This window comes from Stegodyphus dumicola, chromosome X1, assembly GCF_044657685.1.
Source record: "Stegodyphus dumicola isolate Sdum_Otavi_A_Nest chromosome X1, ASM4465768v1".
Lineage (NCBI taxonomy): Eukaryota > Metazoa > Arthropoda > Arachnida > Araneae > Eresidae > Stegodyphus > Stegodyphus dumicola.
Window position 1 is genome coordinate 95,718,069 of NC_140780.1, and position 14,753 is coordinate 95,732,821.

The 14,753-nt window shown below is 32.9% G+C and overlaps 1 protein-coding gene across 1 annotated transcript in view; it reads left to right on the top strand.

Annotated features, from left to right (window-relative positions):
• The first annotated feature begins 372 nt into the window (after positions 1-372).
• The window catches only part of Hr3 (nuclear hormone receptor 3 ROR-beta), a 161,175-nt gene continuing 146,794 nt past the window's right edge, over positions 373-14,753 (top strand). Inside the window, exon 1 of the mRNA XM_035366310.2 lies at positions 373-1,322. Within this exon, the coding sequence (XP_035222201.1) occupies positions 1,253-1,322 (70 nt within the window). The 5' untranslated portion in view covers positions 373-1,252. The remainder of the gene's footprint in view (positions 1,323-14,753) is intronic.

Sequence of the window (14,753 nt, forward strand, 5' to 3'; positions counted from 1 at the left end):
GGTAATTAAGAATATTTAAAAGTTACAAAATTTAAAAACCTGGGAAAACACGATTTTGTTTTCCATTAATAGGCACGTAATATACATCCTTAGTTATATAATTTAAAAAAAAAAAAAAAAAAACTTAAGAAAGAAGCCTCGCACCACTGTTGAAAACTTGTTCCATAGCATAATCCTATTTATCTTCCCGCCCACTATTAGCCCGCTGTAGCTTGGCACCCGCTTTTAATCCGAACTAAAAAGTTTTACAGCGCGAGAGATTTATCCTGTCCCATCCCAAGCAGAGAGAAGAGCGCGCGAGAGAAAGACTTCCCCTACCTCGCGTCGAGTGGAATCGTCCGATGGCCCGTACATACGAGAAGAGGCTGACGAACGGAATTCTGCCTGCATACGGAAGAAAACCGCTATTGAAAGCAGGTGGTTGAAAGGGTCCTCTCAAAAAACTCTGGAAACGTGACAGTGACTGTCGGTTTTTACTGCTTACTTATCCGGAAGAGAAAACAGCAGCCCCTTCCTTTTTTTTTTCTTCCTCTCCTTGTTTTTAAATCGTCCGGAAACTCGGCGGTGATTGCACGCTATTTATCTGCGGTATATGATTTGGTTTGTTTGTTCTCAAAAGACATCACGAACTTTTAAAATAAAACGGAAGTTTTCTTGAAGATCAAATTATTGCGCCGTTTTATTATTTATTCTTTTTTTTGTAAAAATCAAGTAAATTCCATCTCATAGTAACCGTCTTTAAATCGACATCATATTTAAATTCATGAAATCTTTAGTGTTCTCTGCAATTAAACAAGGAAGTTTTCGATTGAAATCTCAGTTGTTTTTTCTGCTTAAAGGTTCTTGAATATTTTGAGCATTTATGCTGTGAATGGACCCGTAGACACTTTAAAAATATAAAAAAGTATATTCTCATATCTACTACACTTTCGAGCACCAACATAGTTGCAAACTGCACGTGTATGCCGCGACTTCGAATACGGACCTGGATAATCCATGCCACCAAAATTTTACTCGCTGGTGTTGGATGAAAAGTTATTCATATTCGCTTCGGAAAAGAGGAAACAGTTGTATAACGACAACAGGAAGAACTATTGTGCATGCTGGACTGTTTGTGAACAGCGATTCACAGACTCACTATTTTCGGTAAAATTTTCTTGCATACTTTAAACTTGCAACTCTGTTAACTATTTTACCCACGAAAATAATTATTCCGACGGATTGTGCTGTTACATTTGAGGACAAGGAGCTGATGTCTTGGGCAACCAGCTTGGCAAAAGTGGAGGTAGCCCAACCGCAAACTTCCTCTGGATCTATCAAAGGTCAGTGACTTATATCTTGTTACTCACTTTCAGACTCTATTGGATGCCGTTTGTATTCAAAGGGGAAAACGCGCTGTTGACCGTAACTCCGCAGCTTTCAAAATTTGGAACTTATTGTATTTTTCAATAATATAAAAACATTATCCAAACTATTTTAAAAATTTCACTGAGACAGAAAACTAAGAAAGTTTGTTTTTCCTTTGGCTGAAATTTAATGTTGGCTTGCGATGTGCGGTGTGAAATATTAAATTTACAATGACAGTAGTTACTGCAACTGCATCGTTCAGAATTTATTCAGTGGAGAAATGTTCTCAAGTTTCCTCTTTGAACTGACGGTATCTCATCTTTGCCGGTTGACTGCCACTAGGAAACGGTTCCCGCGAAAATGCTAATAATTTTTTTTTAAACTTTGTTTGCGCCCGGTACATTGCTGCTGACACTGGATTTCATGGACTACCTGTATTGTAGCATTTTCCACCGTATTTAATTTTCTTTGCTTTTATGTTCAGTGTGGTTTTGATTTCATTGCTTTATAACGAATTAGTAAAAAAGCATGGACATCTACAAAACTATTTTGTTTATGTTCGATCTGTTTTTTCTCACGCATCCTTAACACTGTTCTATTGCATGATTTTATTTTATGTTTGTGTTTAACTATTTGAAATTTGCATTTAATTTAACTGTTTGATATAATTTTTACACGGATTAGTTTTTTGTTTCATGAAACATATATTTAAAATCTAAAGGAAAAGAAAAACTAGATCATGCTAGAAAGGATTATAGATATCGTATCGATTCTTTGATCTTAATATGATTGATTCTACAGTGGGTCTAAGAATAAAATATTCTCTGTTGATACATGTTCGCAATATATATAGAGTATCATTTTATATTTATTAAATTGAACGCCTTATTTTATTTGCAATTTTGATTAAATTTTGCCGTCTGTGTAATCATTATTTTATTGTTGAGTTTTTCTGATGTGGTAGGCATGATTTTGCCGATAAGATACATTGCATAGTTTAAACGCATATTCATATTAATATTATAAAAGACATTTACATATAAACTTTATGTTTCATCTGCAGGAAAAATGTAATATGTATGCCATACTTTTCTGCTATATAAACACTCTTAACTATACTTGGTGTGTAATTATGTGACTAAATGTCCTAATAGATAAGAGTAAAAAAAAAGTGATTTTTTTTTAAAAATTATATTCTTAACCATGTTTGAGCAGTCGATTGACAGTGCATTTTAATTACTATAATGAAGTACTGCTGATGAAAATATGTCCTAAATTTAATTAATGCAGTTATTTTACTTCGAAGTTTGCTTACTCTTTTACTACGACGACCTAAAGTTCAGGCCTGGCCGCTGAGACCTCTGTGAGTTTCTGTAGTTTAAATTTATGAAACACTGGATTGAACTCTTGTTATTGATTCGTTGTTATTGGCATTCTGCAAAATGCTGGGCTTATTTAATGCTTTCATATTTATGTTATTAATCTAATCATAGTATTTTCATTTCAGTTCTTTTCATAAAACTATTCGATTATAATTTTTTATGATATATGAAACACACTTTTAATGATAATCCAGTGTCAGAGCAATGTAATGCTTATTACTAATATTCTTTATATTTTTTGTTTCCGCGAACCGTTTGCGTTAAGTCGCTGGCCAGGCCTGCTCTTTACAAGTCTGGAGACGTACGATGTCGTCGTAGAAAAGGTAAGGTACAGCAAGATGTATTATTTTAGAAATCCTAATAAATGTGTTAGCTTGGAAATATGTATTACTTTTAATTTAGCTTATTTAACTTACGGTAATTTCTAATTTTAAAATGTAAACTAAAAACTATTCTGTAATTTTCCTTATTTCCTGAAAATTCATTTGAATTGACGTTGATTAACTTGTTTTAAGTCTGTAAAATCAGAGTTAATAAAATCGAAAAAACAAAGGTACCTTATTCAATAGTAGTTGACTCATAATAAACCATGTTTTAAGTTTTCTCTAAAGTATGCAAGTTATAAATTTCTCTAAACCAAGTTATAAATTTTATCTTAAATATTCAAATGTACGTAATGCTTTTAATTATTAAATAACGTTTCAAGCTAACTTTGCCGAAGATACTTTTAACTAGAAAACTAGCTGTTCTTACAAAAAAATTAATTAATTATTATTATTATTATGGAAGTTTTAAATAATTTCTTTTCTCTAAGTGAAATTGTAATGTGTTTCATTTTCTGCAGTTACTAAAACTTTAGATAAAGAGAAATTTATGAAAAATATTTTCATTTGCACTAAAAGATTTCCTTCTCGCAAAAGATTTGGAGGAAATCGCAAGTGTCTTAAAAAGTGAGGTAAGTTGATCTGAACATTTAAGTATTTCATAGTCCCTTACGCATTACATCCTACGAACCGTAAGTATAATCAGTAATGCTTGCCTTACCAAAATGGGAAGTAATGCGCATACCCGGAGCATTTTCAATAACGTAATAAAACACAATTTAAATCAGCGTTCTCAGACTATGCCAAAAATATATCACGCACACAGAGTTTAATAAAATACGATATAATACATCGTATAGAGTATCTAAAAAGCGTGAGCCTGATACACTAGGATAATATATGTCCAGAGTCATATAAGGTACTCAATTTGTACCATTAGTTATAATCAACCGTTTAAGAACGTCTGGTACTCGACAAAACGGAGTAAAATGTGCTTACAGATAAACAGTTAGCCTTTTTTGAGATCATTTAAAGAATGAACTATATGAAGAAGTTTAAATGGTGGTTTACAGGGAAGATTTTTAAATGGTGCAACTGGACGAGTGCGAGGTTACGTCGAATGCAGTTGTAGAGACATTAGGATTTTTTGAAGCAGGAAGACATGAAAAATGTGCAGAGCCCTCGCCGGGACCCGAACCTGGATCTCTCGAATACGCGCCGAGTGTGCTAATTGTTACACCACGAAGGTATGCAGAAAGCAGGGAGAAAATTGTGGATAGAGAGAACTGATGACTTCTTTCCGCTTAATACTTTTGATATGAATTTAGGGGGGTACTACGCTGAACTACGGTTATCTGGAGAGACGTGAATAAAGATCCCGTTTTAAATTCATCTAAGAAGAATGTTACCGTAAAATATCTTTCAATAGACTATGTTTTCCTAATTCGGATATGCAGTCATCCCTTGTTCGAAAACCTGCGAAACATTGGTAGGCAAACATTTATAAGCAAGCTTAGATGGTATACTTAAAACATAAATTCATTCTCAACTTCCAGCCAAATAGGCATTAATATTCTTTACTCCAGTGACTGCGTTCCTCTCTATTAACCTCCTGACGGCCCCCGTTTTTTATAGAGGCTCAACACATGGTTTCAAGTGCTCCATTCAACCCAAGGCCACCTACCAGGTTACCGCCATCTGATGAACATCTGGATAACTTCGCGTGGACACGTTTAAAGGGGGAGTGATTTGACTTCCCCGATCAGAAGTTTCGTTGAAGAATGCAATAGTGTTCTGGTTCATCCCTTAAACTTGAAGAAACTATCGCTTGAATTGTAGAAGCCGGATTCTAGCAGTCTTTTGCAGCTGCACACACACACAAATCTACCGTAGGAAAGCTTGGTTAACGCGAGTTCGATATCTGTCAATAATCAATTATCGTGATCAAGCCAAATAATGCTACTCTTATTCTTTACTTTGAGTGAATGACTAATCAGTTAAAACGATCTTTTCTTTTCGCATAGGGAAAACTTCTTGCCACATGCTTGTAACTATGAATTTCTTTTAAATCCCTCACAACTGTTAAAACAGGAAGGATAGTCTGCACTAAAGAAAAACAACGTGCAGGCATCACGTCAATATTCATGATATACCTACATTTCCGTGTACATATTTCGCCAGAATATGTTTTCCTTGCGCTTACTTCCGCGAGATAATTTTCGGGAAAAAGCAATATCCGAGTATTTTTCGCATAGAACTATACAGGAGTACAGAGTTCAGACGGAGCTGTCTAAATGAAGAAACGAATACAGTTTTTAAAAGAAAGCAAACAGTCGTTTGCCATCTCAATTAATAAATATTTCAGAGATGGAATTCCAAGAAAATGGATACGTGGAGGTATTACAGTGTGAGCCTGAATATAAAGTACAAGAGTCGAGCTAAAATATGTGTAAATGGATCATGGAAGCATACTCTAAAAAAGTTTTAAGAAAACCGAAATTTGAAGAACCATGTATGCTTCTGATTGTGATTTAATCTGGCAAGACCTTAAATTTATGACACCGAGTAAAGATAGCGAATTATGCAGCAGACCACGAAAATTGAGAATTCATTAATATTTCGAGCTGAACAACAGAGTTAATTACCATATTTATTAGTTTGGGCATTCATATGTGTACTAGTTATCAATCATTAATTTCATTGCATTTTCAAAGTGCTCCCGTGTAACAAACAATTTACATATTTTTGCTAAAAAAAATTTCAAATTGTTTGGAACATATTCGTAAATTTTTTAAATATTAAAATTGCATCATAAATTCACGATTTCTTCTGCTAAGCAAGGTAACGTGTAAAAATAAATGCTGAATACTGAGTCATACTTTTGAAAAAACAAATTACATAATTTTCGCAGGATGATCTTCGTTGAGAAAAGCAAATCCATTGAATAGTGCAAATAGCTGACAGACTTTTAATAAAATCTTAAAATATTTTTCATTTTGAATGCGAAAATATATTTTATTAGTAGAGTTTGTTAAATGTGTACCAGATTGTAATAAATACTAAATTCCTTTTATTTGCAACAATTTTAAAAATATCCAATGTCCATTCATATCTGATGTAGTTTCAAACCTCAAATTAGACCAGAGACTCAAGTAGTTATTAAAGAAAATAATTTAAGAGGTTTTTGAATCACACTGAGCATGCTATGGGAATTTTTTTCGATGCTGACACTTACATGGATCGAAGCCATGAATTCCGTCGAAATCTTGATAAGGAGATTGCTAGTATCCTAAACTGCATGACAAGAAGAAAGTATTATTCAAACAAATTTGTAACAATTTATGTTATTTTCCCGAGCGTGCTATCGTGGTGTAAGCGCTTAGAATAATGGAAGATCCCTATTTAGATCTCGGCAAGGGTACAGCTGATTTTTCATGTTTCTTGGTCCGAAATATACTATAATGGTCTTTAAAACTTGATGGATTTTTTTGTTTGTGTATGTGGGTGTGCGTGTGTTTGAGCAATAATTTTTTTATTCGTTTTGATGATTTCATGCTCGATTATAGCTGATTATTTTAGTTTTCATGTTTAGGATAACTCGAGGATGAATTACAGTTATTTTCATTGCTTACTGAATTAGCTTAATTTGAATTAGCTTATTGTACAATAATTGACTGATTAATTAATTAATCACATTTGTTTTAATTTGCATTAGTAATATTATCGTGATTATCATTTCACCCTATTATTATTGTGCGTATCTTTATTTATTTACTTAAACTGACAAAATTCAGTACAATGATAGACGTGCGTTTCAGCTGTATGGGAATAAATTTAAATTTTGATTTTTCATTTACTTCCTTTATTAAAAATTCAGGAATGTGGCTTTCTTCCAGTCACATACTGAATAATTGCTGTTATCTTAAAAGGAGATTTCGTATGCGTGTTTAGAGATTAAAGCTACGTGAAATTCCATGACATAGTTAATATGTGAAGAATAAAAGTGAAATCAGTGAAATTAAAGCGCGAAAAAGTCTAATTTAATATGCGAAGATTAAATGCGAATAAATTTTGATAGATAGCTAATCAATCGTAAGTATAAATATGTTATATATTTTGTATATGGTTTAATCTAATTTATTAAGTATTAAGCAAAATTAACTTGCTAATAAAAAATTGTATTATTTTTCTTTCGTAATTGTAAACTTTCATTTTTCATTCAAAATTTCGTATATTTATCATTTTCACTAAACAAAGTAGTATTGCTTTTTTCATCTTAACACTTATCTTTTTAAGTGTGAATTCATTATTTGCTGTTTTCAAAGACAAATTAGAATTCATTTTTTACTATTATATAAATAATAATGGGAAAAATCTTTGCAACACCCCTTCTTCAGTATATTTCTTTCTGCTTGAAGCCTAATGCTAAATAAATGCTGTTAATTAATGCTTATGGTATTTTATATTTTGATTGTTCACTGGTTAATCAACTAATTCCACCATCTATGCATATTAATAGGCACATAATAATATTTAAACTGTTACTTACAAAAAGGTTCATTTAGAATGACGGACAAATTTTTATTGATTAAGATACAATTCAGTCTCTCAGTGAAATGATTAAGTCATTTTATGTGTTGTTGTATTCATATATTTCTTGTTTTTTAATTCTGCTTTTCCAATCTGAAAATGCGAACTTATAGCATCATGAGCTTTGAATTAGAGCTTTAAATGATTGTTTTATGGATTGAATTATTTACTTAAGGCAAAGCACGCTAAAATTATCTGCTTAAGTTTCATCTCAGTTTTGACTGATAGTACTTCAGAAAACGGAATTAAATTTCTCGCTCTTTTTTTCTCTAACTGGTAAACTAGCGCGAAGGCTACCAAAACGACATATTTTAAATGCTCTGAATCTGCAAAGACAGTTTATTTATAAATGTACATTCCTTATGCAGAATTTAATATCGAGCTTTTTGATGTGGCGGATAATCAGCTTATGCCAACCATCAATGATACCTAAATTGGATATTTGTTTTACGAAGGTGCGAAAATTAAAAGTAGATTTATTACTTACACAAACCTTAAAATATCAACTTTTGTATGTAATAAATCATTTCCTAAAAATTTAAGTTATTCAAATGACTGTCTCGACCGAAGCAAATTCGAAATCTACTAATTGTTGGGTAAATTATCTAAATGCTTATTTAATGTAGAATCGTCATTTCTTCATATTTCTTCAACTTGACTAGAGTAATGGTTCTCAACTTGTTTTGCCGTATGAACCACTTTCACCTTTGCTAAAAGATCATCTCTCCACCTTTCCGAAATTCGAAAAATACATATGCATTTATTTTTTATATTTTGTAAATTTGTAGAGTCATTAGGTTATTTTTGAGGCAGGAGACATGAAAAATGTGCAATGCCCTCGCCGGGACTCGAACCGTGGAGCTCTCGAATACGAGCTGAGTGTGCTACCGTTACACCACAAAGGCATGCAGAACGGAGAGAGAAAATGCCTTATAAACTAGATAGCAAAATGCACAGAAAACATTGATAAATACTACAATTTGTATAAGAGTAGTTTTTTAATATTTTTTATAAATTCAAACAAAATACTTAATAGATAGGCTGACTGCATTCCCCATCTGAAACTATAAAATCCACTCCCAGAGAGAATTCTTCTTTGGTTCAAAACCCCTGTTCCACAGACAGGCTTATACACACTCTAGCCTCATAGCGATGTGGGGCTATATAGGCCTATATTAACTGAATGAACAACCCGCGGTGCCACGGCGCTGAATGAACAACCCCACGGTGCCACGTCGATAAGATTATTCTATACACTTTGATCGCTGACTTTTAACTGAGCAACACAGTCAACTTTAATTGAAAATCTAAACAAAGAACCGCAACTCGAGCCTTGCAATCTGAAAACGAGGAATGTGATAACTTGAGTTGCCAAAAGCATTGACCTTTCCTCTCGTTCCCAGTAGGATGAGAAGGTTTCGAACATCTGTACGTAATTTTAAATAATTTTCATTACTGACATATGCCATCATTTACTTCTTCACTTAATACTTTCTTTAAAAAATTTGCCGGAAGTATCTCATTTAGTTGAAGCAGATACCCTTCGTGTAAATAAGCGCATTGTTTTCGTAATTGTCCAGTACAGATATCTACAAACTTGTATTGAGCTTTTTAGGTCTTTTACTCTAGGACTGTGTAAATGTCTATATTTTATAAGTTGCGTGGATTTGATGTCTATTTCGTTTTGAGCGAGTCTCAACGTGCCTTCACCACAGCCTCGAAACATAGTTTAACGTTTCACTGAAGTGACTAAAGCGTAAAATAAAATAAAAAAGAAAAAAACTGCTATGCATTCAATAGTGGGTGTGTTATAAGTACGAAAATGATGTATGGCTTCCGGAATTACTCATTTTACGATTAATATAACTATGCCGAAATGAGATCCACATTTTATTCTTAAAAAAGTGTATATACACGCAACATATGTATATTTAAGTCTGCTTTCCTTTTAGTATTGTGTCTCGAAATTTCGCTGTGCCTCTTCCTTTTGGCCTACAACTTTCTTTGTTTCTTGTACGGTAAGTTAGAAACAATAGAGATTATTACGATTGTGATACATTATGCATCTAGGATAGCAATCATTTACTGGCTTGCATGAGGAAATTTCTCGGTCTAAAAGTGAAGTTCATCGCCTCAGAAAACGTTCATAGTAACTGTATTCGTGTTAATACTACTACTTTTACGTTAGATTATGAAAATCTGATGAAATTCTACCGAACATTCATATATTATGGAAAAATGAAAAGAAAAAATTAGATAAAATAAAAATCAGAATTCCTAAAACGTTTCCTTTCTCATTGCAGCTTCAGTTCGACATGGTTTCTTTTGAAATGTAAGAACAAAAATTTCTCGTTGATCATACCAGAAGGCAGAGCCAGGTCAAGGATCCGCCAAGTGAGGAACCTTGTCTCAGGTGAACAGCTAGAAGGGGTGTCAAATTAGCAATGAAAATTTCGAAATTAATTTAAAAGAAGGAAATTATGAGCATTAATTTTTTACTCTGGAACACATTGAAAAGTGCCGAAAGAATTTTGTTTTATAAACAATTCTGATGAATTAAGAGTAAAACTAATAATTTCAGATAAAAAAAATTTTAAAGGTTTCAGATTTTAAACTACGCCCAAAGGGGCGTTTTTTTAACGTTTTGTGTGTTACCTTTATTTATAAAATATCATGTTCTTTACGCTTAAACCATAAAATTCAGTTACGTAGCAATGTCGCAAAATAATTTTAAAATGAGCATATCTTTAGAATTTCCGATTCACCGTTCCGCGCCCCCGATAGATATAAAAAGGGTTTTTTTTCCCGCCGTAGAGTGTTGTCATTGTTCGCTCTTAAATCATTGAGTTTGTTACTCATAAATTCGTTAAAGTTTTACAAAATATGAAATCGATAATAAAACAAATTCCAAATTTCAAATTCGGTCTTCCACATGCCCATATTCGTAGGAGAATTACGTCATTCAAAATTCGATGGCTGTATGTACCGTTGTTTTATCACAATGCGAGAAATAGATATACATTTATGCAGATTTTTCATTATTTAATTTCTTAAAATATAATGCAAGACTCTAACATTTGGTGGCAACAGTTTGAAAAGTGAAACGGGCATTTATAGTGATTCAACGCAAAATCGCAAAACGAAAACAATAGTCCGTCAGAGACAAAACCGCTTTGGATTAATAACATTAATTTATTTTCAAAAGTGTTGAGTTTTCACAGTATACTGTTTTCTAGCACTAAAATTTAGCCGCCCAAACCGGATAGTGGTTAGTGTCAAACCGGATAGTGACCACCAGACGAAAGGGCCCGGCTTCGACCCCCTCAGTTCGACGAATTTCAGTGGAACTGGGTAAAATCTTACTGTCACCTCTATGGTGCTCAAGGGTCTTGCCAACGACCGGCGTATTCTTGTACCCGATGAATTTTGTGGGCTTGTTCTGATGAGGTCAGACACGTGAGATCGGTCATAACAGTCACACTAAAATGTATCATACTGGAAATAACCCATGAAATTAATTTACGCTTGTTTACGATAAGTATTCACCTGTATAGACTAAACGTGTCTAGTAAACATCTTGCTGCCAACATTTGTAATTCTTTACCATCTCTCTTAAATTCGAATATAGCGTTTGCTGTTTTTACTTCGCTATAACAAGCACTCTCAAGTCCACTGTCTGAATATGAATGGTTATATATGTGCTTACAATTTCTTGCGTTAGACTTAACGCATGAAAGTCTACTGGAATAGCATCGTCAGTCTACGCAATGATGCTTGAAAATGAAGCGTACGGTATCATCAGTGTTTTGCGTCATTTATTATGTAGAATTTGCCACTAAACGATGCATAGTTTAAGGTTTTATCTTATATGTATGTTTAATTTGCGCTGTATTTGTACAGTTGCTTTCATTTACGGTTTTTTTAATCAGTTTCATATTACTGTGTGGATTAAGCGAACCGGCGTATTAGTCTGCCTCGTTCTTTGTAAAGGCTGGAATGCAAACATATAAGGTAAGATATGACTTCTATTTTTTTATTTGTTTTTCCGTTTATAATGAAACAATAAATTTATTTGTTTAGTATCAAAGAAATAAAAAAAAGAAGTTTAAAATTTTGAATTTTTAAGACAGACAGTTCTATCTAATTTGACTATAACTGATAGTGATGTAAAAGAACATGTTTTAGTAAGCCTAGTTTCGTTTCGTTGACTTTAAGATAACCGATATAAAAACGTACTTAATTATAAAAGACGCGATTCCTACCAAAGAAATTTTAAGAAATACAGTTCCTGAAATATTAAAACAGAAAGGAAAAGAAACAGATGAACGTCATAAAGGTACGGATTTTAAAAATAAAAAACTGTAATCAGATCAAGAGTGGCAAACTAGTTTATTGCTGCAAAAAAAGTAGTTGCAAATACCCTATCATATGAGGGAAATTTAACACGTTGAAACCACCTAAGTTAACTGATGAGATCGAGTAAAAATAAAGCATGCCATATCATTACAACTTATTAATTTTTAAACTACAAGTATATTGTAGGGGTGCTATGAAAATGATATCCGACAGCCGATCTATTGGCCATATTTAAATTACAGTTGGCTGGTATATAAAGGTCTACTTATGCTCAAATGAGCTATTCCCGCAGTAAAAATTGGAATGACTGGTAAAAGATGTCAGAACTTAAAGACCGCTTTATCGATTAACCCGTTATAAAATAATATTATAAATTTGCTTTAGGTGGCGTTATAAATTTGCTTTAGGTGGCGTGCTTTCGTGAAGGATATTTTAAGGACATAGTTTTGTTTTCACGTTATATTACATGGAAAATGTCTAAAAATTATACGCAACCAAACCTTTCACTATGAAGCTTTCCATGACGAGCAGCCAGTGTTACCGACTTAGCTACTCGTGGATACAAATATAAACGAAAATCCAAGGAGTACAGAAATTATTTCATTGTAGCTAAGCAACGTTTTTGGAGTCAGGAGCATCTCTTATATGAAAGCTACAAGTTTTACGTAATCGTATTGAAAGTGATTTTTTTTAAATCTATATTAAGGATGAAGGAAAATGAAGCAAAGCTGTAATATTCATTGCATTTAACAGAATTCGTTTCAGCGATGGAAAATGCTTGGATAATTTTAAGAAAGTAAAACGGTTTCGTGTTCAGTTTCCGTGCAGTACTACTATTTACGTAGGATTTTAATGTAAATTAAGAACTCATACGGGTTTGGGGGCTTTAATAAAGTAATAGTAGCAGCAAATTATTGCAAACGTCACGTAACAAAACCATAGCTGGTATTAAAGTATTTTCTCTCTCCTTTTCGCATGCCTTTTTGGTCTAACTGGAAGCTTACTCGACGGGTATTCGAGAGATCGAGAGTTCGAGTCCCGTCGAGGGCATTGCGCGTTTTTCACATCTCCTGCTTTTTTTTTTTTTTTCTAAAAACTGACTCTACAAATGGCGACCGAAATGAAAAGGTGGTGGACGGTAATTCATCGCCACCAGGATTTGGCGATTGGATACCCTAATCTCTAGGCACTCTTTTAAAGGGGAAGTATATAAGATATTTCCTTCTCTTTTCCACATGCCTTCGTGGTGTAACTGGAAGCATACTCGACGCGTATTGGAGAGGTCTAGGTTTCGAGTGCCGGCGAGCGCACTGCACATTTTTCACGTCTCCTTGCTTCAAAAAAGCCAGGTGACTCTACAAAAGTACAAGATATTTTCCGTTATGGGACGATACGCCCTTAACTGTTTTCTGCATAAAGATACATCTGTCTGTTAGCCATTGATAAATTAAATGTGTTATTTTTATCTCTTATATAAGTTCTGTTTTCAAAGTGAGCATTGCCAATAAAAACATTTTTAAAAAGTGGTTCATTTTATTTCGTTCATTGTTTATTGAGATATTTAAGCTGAGATATATATTTCTGAAGTTTAGAAAATCTTATCACGATCAATATGAGGTAGCCATGTGAGATTTGAAAACAGAAAGCGAAATATTTTTCTTTCGTTTTTAATTGTACATTACATGTTTCAATTGCGAACAACTGTGTGACAAGCATAAGAAGTTATTAGATATGTGTACATAAAAACTAATCCATAATAATTGAAGGAAGCTTGATCGATTTTATAGAAGTAAATGAAATTGATAATAATTTAGTAAACGATATTGTTTATGAATTAGATGGCTTCGACTTTCAAATTCGAGATCAAAGCTATGGTAAGGGGACTAGCACGGCTGTACTCTGCAGTGTGCAATCCATTATTTTGGAAAGAAATGATCAAGCTAAATTATTAGCTATTCGATTCACCAAATTTAATTTGCAAAACTGCAGCTTCTGCAAATTCAAGCATGTTAATAATTTTTAAAACTCCGCAAAGGATCTAAATTATTATTATCATTTTTATTTATTTATTTATTTTTGTACTTTACGAGTAGATGGGATGCGTTTATGTACGTTTAAAAACAACATTAAAATGTCACAGAGATACACGATGGACATCAAGAGCAAAAACTTTTAAATAATCAGATCTGCAAATCACCGAAGAAATCAGTTATTAAAATATATGACATCAAATAATAAATCACCGCACTGGAATGAAACTAATAACATTTTGAACAAAAGCAGTTAAAACTTTTGTATATTATCTGTGTTGAACTTAATACCGCTGTTTGACAGGGAAAGTAGCCTTGTAATAAAAAAACTATACATGTATAATGCTGTATGCCTAATAGTGGGACTGTATCTTTTCTTACACCAGATGAGGGAAAATATTTATGAAAGTATTCTTGAGAAATGTAAAAATTTACTTAAAAGAAAAATAATATTAATATCTCGTAAGTTAAATATTTCACTAGAATTAGAACAGAAACGAAAGTGAAAATGGAAGGTTAGTAAAACAAATTGTGAAGAATTCATAGATAAGAAAAGTATTTTTCAGAAAACTATTATTTCATCGTCGGAATTAAAGAACTATTAGATGTTTTTATCTTACCACTGAAATGGAGCTATGAAAATCTGAACGCAGTAGTTTTCGATTTTCCGTTTCTAATAGATGAAATATGAATGTCATTGAATTTAGACAATTTAAAGGCAGCAG